The sequence below is a fragment of the Cottoperca gobio genome, chromosome 22 (assembly GCF_900634415.1).
Source record: "Cottoperca gobio chromosome 22, fCotGob3.1, whole genome shotgun sequence".
Taxonomy (NCBI): domain Eukaryota; kingdom Metazoa; phylum Chordata; class Actinopteri; order Perciformes; family Bovichtidae; genus Cottoperca; species Cottoperca gobio.
In genome coordinates this window covers 2,588,866-2,596,365 of record NC_041376.1, presented here as the reverse complement: position 1 = coordinate 2,596,365, position 7,500 = coordinate 2,588,866, and the positions used below count along the sequence as shown (strand labels likewise).

The window sequence follows — 7,500 nt, the reverse complement described above, 5'->3', positions numbered from 1 at the left end:
ACACACACTCAAACACCCAACACAACAACACACAACAAAACACACCAAACACAACACAACCACAAAAAAATCACACACACAACAAACACAGCACTCGACACAAAACTCACACAAACAAACACAAAAACACACACCCACACATCACAACACAAAGACACACAACACACCACACACACACTGCACACATCACTCACACCCTCACACCACACTCACACACAACACACACAGCACACTCACACAGCACTCACAACCACTCACTACACAGACACACAGCACTCACACACACTCACACACACACACACACACACACACACACACACAACCTCACACACACAACCACACACACACTCACACAAACTCGCACACACTCACACACATCAACTCGCACAACACCAAACACACACACGCACTCACAACGCAACACACTCGACACACTCACACACATTCACACACTCACACACCAAACACACACTCTCAGACTCACACACACTTATAACACTAACAACACAATCTCACAATCACACACACTCTCACACTCAACCACACTCTCACACTCACCCACCAATCTCACACTCACACACACTCTCACGCCACCCTCACTCACACAATCACACACACACCACACACTCTCCACAACTCACACACACTCATCACACTCACACTCACACACACTCTCACACTCACACACACTCTCACTCACACACACACCCACACACACTCACACACACTCACACACACTCTATTCATAACTGATGGTTAACCTACATCAGAGCAGGAAGGAAAAAAGTATTTCCATGGCAACCCCTGGAAATTCATGCAGCGTGTGAGCAGAAAAGCAGAACGTGTGAATTAAACATTATCAGAGGGTGTGTGTGTGTAGTTGTGTGTGTGTGTGTGTGTGTGTGTGTGTGTGTAGTTGTGTGTAGCTGTGTGTGTGTGTAGCTGTGTGTGTGTGTGTGTGTGTGTGTGTGTATTTCCTGCAGGTCTTGTGTTTCAGATATTAGCTCTTCGAGTGCAAAGTGTTCTGACGGAGCTTTTGTAAAACTTGTCAGCGTGAAGGTTTCTGAAACTCTGTATTCAGTGTAGACGGGAACGTTTTTGGCGAGTAACCTCAGCGTGAGTGCCGTCATCTCCTTGTGAGGCGACATGGCTGCTATTTACCTTCTGACACGACTTGTTTACACTTTAATTTACAATTATGTAATTATGCAACAGAGGCCTCAGGATGAACCTACAGCACCTTCGTCACTGCAACGCCATCAAACACAAACACCCTCCTGCCGTGTGCGTGTGTGCGTGTGTGTGCGTGTGTGTGTGTGTGTGTTTGTGTGTTGTGTGTGTGTGTGTGTGTGTGTGTGTGTGTGTGTGTGTGTGTGTGTGTGTGTGTGTGTGTGTGTGTGTGTGTGTGTGTGTGTGTGTGTGTCTTTAATTCTGTTGTTTACTTTCCCATTCTCTACGCATTGTGCCCACTTACAGGCGACATGTCGCAGCAGGATTTGAGAATGAAAAGCCTGAATTCTTTCATTAAGAAATGGACTTTGATTTATAGAGCTGAACACCAGCAACACTAATGTCCCGACTTCACTGACCCGCTGGTCACCGCACCACCGGACACCCTGCGGGAATATTTAAATAAGAAAAATGTAAAAACATACTGAGAGCTGGAATAATGTGGATTCTCAAATCTGCCAGAACCTGAATAACTGAAGCAGTTTAGATGTTTACATTCACTCACTAATGTTGTTACACACGAGTGAACAAGATCACATGTGAGCCTCAGGAGAACCGGAGGGAGAGGTAACAGTGTGCAGCATGAGGCCGCTGCAGGCTGTGCACGAGGACTTCTTCTACTGCTTCTCCTTCCTCTTCTTCTTCTTCTTCTTCTTCTTCCTCTTCTTCTTCCTCTTCTTCTTCTCCTTCCTCTTCTTCTTCTTCTGCTGCTCTGAACACAATAGATTCAGAAATGTGATTCAGCCTGTTGTTGTTTTCACTGCGTCCCTGTGACGGAGCACCTCAGCTGTAACTTTGAATAACACCTTTGAACTTGTAATAATATATAATAAATAATGCAGAGATCGTAACTCCATCGTAAGTTTTGCTGCTGTTGGATGAAAGCTGTTCGGCACCAGATGTCCTCATTCAGATTTAGTTATTTTTCTTTCACTGAAATGATCAGTTTTAGTGTTTTTTTAAATCGCTTTTTAGGGTCAAAATGATTTCTGTCTTTATTTCCTTTGCACTTAATATTTAGCTCTTTATTTATTTAGCTCTTTATTTATTTTTCACTTTATTTATTTAACTCTTTATTTATTTAGCTCTTTATTTATTTTTCACTTTATTTATTTAGCTCTTTATTTATTTTGTTCTTTATTTATTTTGTTCTTTATTTATTTTTTCTTATTTTTCACTTTCTTTATTTTCACTTTATTTATTTTGTTCTTTATTTATTTTGTTCTTTATTTATTTTGTTCTTTATTTATTTTGTTCTTATTTATTTTTCACTTTATTTATTTTTCACTTTATTTATTTAGCTCTTTATTATTTAGCTCTTTCTTTCCTTCGCTCTTTATTTATTTCCCTCTTCCTTCCTTCCTTTCAGTAAATGCTTGCGGCAAATGATCGCAATTCCCTGAAATTCGACTCGTTTCACTCCAGGGTTTAGACGACGATCCTTCCCATCTGACACACGCACTGTGTGTCCTCGGGGAGGATTAGACCCATCATGCAGTGGAGTATTCAAATGAAAGCCCTTTGGACGGCTTCCTCTTCAGGATATCTGATACGCTATTAGCTCGATTCTTTACAATCGTGTCCAAGGCATCTATTTAAGTGTGTCCTGTGTGTGGTGTGAGGTTCGGGGAGCAGGAAGTGGTGCGGTTGTGTAAGTTGGAAATCTCATCATCACTGCAGCGACGAGGGCTCCGAGCGTCAACAGAGGGAACAAACCTGGATATTTATTATTTTGTCCTGAGGGGGAATGGATTTCTACAGTTGCTTCCATTTTAAGAATAAAAAATAATCAAATTAAAAAACCAACACAACCATATATATATATATATATATATATATATATATATATATATTATAGATAATATATATAATAGATATAATATATATTATACTATTACATCTATATACATATATATATATTACATATTTACATATATATTATATATATATAGAATATCATATATATAGAGAATATAATATATAGTGAGAGAATAGATAGTATATATGATATATTGCTATAATAATTATTATATATATAGGATATAGAGAGTATATATATATATAGAGTAGATATAGATATAGAGATGAGATAGAGATATTATAAAGTCTTACATAGATTACAGATAGATTATATATTAGTGATATATATCTATATATATATATCTATATAATTAGAGATATATTATGTAATCTATATATCTCTATATATATATATAATATATAGTAATATATAATAATATATCTATATAGTAGAATATATATATAATGATATAGTATATATATATTAATATATATATATATATATATGTATAATATATATATATATTATATATGTATAATATAAGATATATATTATATGTGTTAATATATTATATATAATGTATAATATATATATATATAATATATGGTATAATATAGATATATATATAAGATAGGTATAATTATTATATATTTATTATATTATGTATAATATATTATTTTATAATATAGTATAAGATATATATTACTATATAGTATAATAATATCTTTACTTATGATATGTATAATATATATATTTATATATATATATATTTATTATATATATATATATAATAAATTAATATTATATAATGTGTTATTTATTGTTATGTTTGGCCTTGATGACCGTTTGGTGTTCATGACATTAAACCTCCTCACAGTCTCACATTCATGGAGAGAGATTTCCGTAACATCCTGTTTACGTTCAGTGAGTGTCCATGTGTCTCTGCATCACTGACGCCAAAACAAGTTCCTGTTGGTTTGTTGTGGTGGCAGAGGAAGGGCTTGTTACGGTGCGATCAGCCACGCTGGGCCTGCAGCCGGCGGGCCGTGTGTTCCAGCAGGAGTCCTCTGGGGCTGCAGAACATGTTGCTCTGCTGCAGCACAGAAACAGCAGCTGTGTGCTGAGTGTGTGTCTGAACACACACGCTCAGAGCACGCAGGCGTCAGCTGGGGGCAGTGAGTGCATCCTCCACTGCAAGGTAGCACTTATTTTTCATCCTTATGTCTCAAAGGGAGACGACACTTAAAGATCCTCCTCGCTGCAGCTCACTGTTGAAGTTCTTACAGCTTAACTTTACAACAACCACAAATAAAAAAATGACCTAATTACTTACGTTTAGGGACAATTTTACCCAAATACATATTGTATAAAACATAACGTTTTTGGTTCGATGAACTTCTTTAAATATTGAATTTGAACGCTTCTGGTGTGGAACACACGGAGAACAATATGAGTGTTGTTGTTCCTGATCCAAGATAAATCATCCAAAATAAATGTTACCAATTATTCAGAGATTTTAAATTGCAGCTCTTCATAAAAAGATGAATAAAATCCTACATGTGTCGGCAGCTTCAGGACTTTTGAAGACTGATTTAAGACCAATTAAGGCTTTAAGTGTAATGAATTTAAGACTTGTTAAGGATCCGCAGTAACCCTGGTGATAATATAACATGCAGCTGTGATGAGGGTGTGACCTCACAGAGAAACGTTTCCAGTGCAGAGTTTGAATCGGGTGGCGATTGTTTCCATCATCATCGATGAATCCATTAAGCGTGCAGCTTTCCTTTCCTCTCAACATTTAGTCTGTTATATTCATACATCAGCGAAGAACTCAAATGTTTTTAATGAAGCAGAATCTTTGGGGGAAATGAAGCCAGTTGAAGTTGCTGAGTGGAGAGAAGTGGGTCACACAGATCCTGTTTCATCAGAAACAACATGTGCTGCTCCTGTGGGCAGATTAGCTCATAGAGCACAGAAACACATTGTGACTTATTTTAGCCGAGCAGATGTAATTTGTCCGCCTACGCAAAGCAGCACGCACCACCTTGCATAACTGAAATAAATGGCGTTGTGGGCTTGGAACCAATGGGAACAGCGTCGAGTACAATGAAGCTGCATATTGTCCGTGTGAGGGCCGGAGACAATGCAGCCTTCTCTGTTTGTGTCCATTGTGCCGGAGGTTTGTTGGGCTCAGCTGAAGAAGAGAAAGGTCTTCATTCAGTCGGCGGGGGCTTCTGCACAGCGGCCATTGTCACCGCTGCTTCTCCCTCCATCCCAATGTTTTGCTTTCTCTGTGGAAGTCTGATTGATGGCCCTCGGCTGCAGAGACGCAGCGTTATGTCTCTCAGCACGCCTGCCTGCAGACGTGTAACTGAAGTCTTTGGGTCCAGAGCTGCACGAGCACCTTCAGAATATATATCTGTTAGTTACATGTATGACTCTGTTCACCTGTAGTGTGTACAACATGTATGACTCTGTTTCACCTGTAGTGTGTACAACATGTATGACTCTGTTCACCTGTAGTGTGTACAACATGTATGACCCTGTTCACCTGTAGTGTTGTACAACATGTATGACTCTGTTTCACCTGTAGTGTGTACAACATGTAGTGACTCTGTTCACCTGTAGTGTGTAACAACATGGTATGACTCTGTTCACCTGTAGTGTGTACAACATGTATGACCCTGTTCACCTGTAGTGTGTACAACATGTATGACTCTGTTCACCTGTAGTGTGTACAACATGTATGACTCTGTTCACCTGTAGTGTGTACAACATGTATGACCCTGTTCACCTGTAGTGTGTACAACATGTATGACTCTGTTCACCTGTAGTGTGTACAACATGTATGACTCTGTTCACCTGTAGTGTGTACAACATGTATGACTCTGTTCACCTGTAGTGTGTACAACATGTATGACCCTGTTCACTAGTGTGTTACAACATGTTATGACTTCACCTGTAGTGTGTACAACATGTATGACTCTGTCACCTGTAGTGTGTACAACATGTATGACTCTGTTCACCTGTAGTGTGTACAACATGTATGACCCTGTTCACCTGTAGTGTGTACAACATGTATGACCCTGTTCACCTGTAGTGTGTACAACATGTATGACTCTGTTCACCTGTAGTGTGTACAACATGTATGACCCTGTTCACCTGTAGTGTGTACAACATGTATGACCCTGTTCACCTGTAGTGTGTACAACATGTATGACCCTGTTCACCTGTAGTGTGTACAACATGTATGACCCTGTTCACCTGTAGTGTGTACAACATGTATGACTCTGTTCACCTGTAGTGTGTACAACATGTATGACTCTGTTCACCTGTAGTGTGTACAACATGTATGACTCTGTTCACCTGTAGTGTGTACAACATGTATGACCCTGTTCACCTGTAGTGTCTCCTTCATGCCAGTTTTGACCCACTTCTTCTAAACCGTCGCTGTTGTTGAAAAGCATCCCTCGTTGCTGAACGACACTCCACGCCATGTTGTTGTGTCCCCGAATAATTCATCAGTGATGTCATCGCACCGTCAACACTGATGGATTCTGCAGTTAAAAGGATCCGGATGATAAAAGGCTTCAGCATCCAGTGAAAGGGCCTCAAAAGAAAAGCTCCTTTTTCACTTTCCTTCTTTTGAGGAAGTGTCTCAAAAAATCGTGACGGGCTTGTTAAAGCACGCTGACCCCCCCCCAAACACACACACACACACACACACACACACATACTCACACACACACACACACACACACACAGTAAAGCTCCCTGTGTGCCTTTGAAATACATTTTGTGTTTCTTTCTGTTTCTATCACTGGATGTATAAAATACATAATTCATAATAATTGCAAACACAATATATTTTATATATATAAGGTGTACCTTATGATTCTATTGCAATAAAAGTATTTTAAAAAGCTTTTTCTGTTATCTAAATAGTTTTCTCTTCTGTGTTTAACACTTAAAAAGTTTTTGCCAGGATAATATTTATTGCCCCTGTTTTCTGCGGTGTGTCCCACGCTGTCGGCAAAATACATCCCTCTGATTGGCTGTTCAGCGAATCAGTGCACGAGAAGAGAAACGAACTTAAATCCAGATTTTGTTTATTTTTCATCTTAATCTTTTCTGAATCCAAGATGTTTTACAACATCATGAGACGGATGTTTGTTGAAAATGGAAGGAAAGCGCTGTTTCTTGTTTTTATTTACGCCGTCGCGTTTGAATGGTGGATTCAGACTGCTGCCACCTGCTGGTGTGGAGAGGTATTGCAGGCGCAGCATGTACGGTGTGTTCAAGTGCAACTTTTGGGCCACTTTTTGGTGCGTCAGGGCTTCCGTAGAATCCATATACACAGATATCAATCAATCTGTGAGACGCTAACAATGTCCCGCCTTCTGGTAACACGCTGCTCAACGTTTAAACCTTTTCTCCTCCTGCAGACTTTGCACTCTGACTCTGAAGAA

At 39.1% G+C, this 7,500-nt stretch overlaps 1 protein-coding gene across 2 annotated transcripts in view; it reads left to right on the top strand.

Annotated features, from left to right (window-relative positions):
- The window catches only part of pacs2 (phosphofurin acidic cluster sorting protein 2), a 63,012-nt gene that overhangs the window by 25,326 nt on the left and 30,186 nt on the right, over positions 1-7,500 (top strand). For both annotated transcript variants that reach the window (XM_029461288.1, XM_029461287.1), the window contains exon 2: positions 7,477-7,500. This exon is cut by the window's right edge and continues 64 nt beyond it. In XM_029461288.1, coding sequence (XP_029317148.1) covers positions 7,477-7,500 — 24 coding nt within the window. The remainder of the gene's footprint in view (positions 1-7,476) is intronic.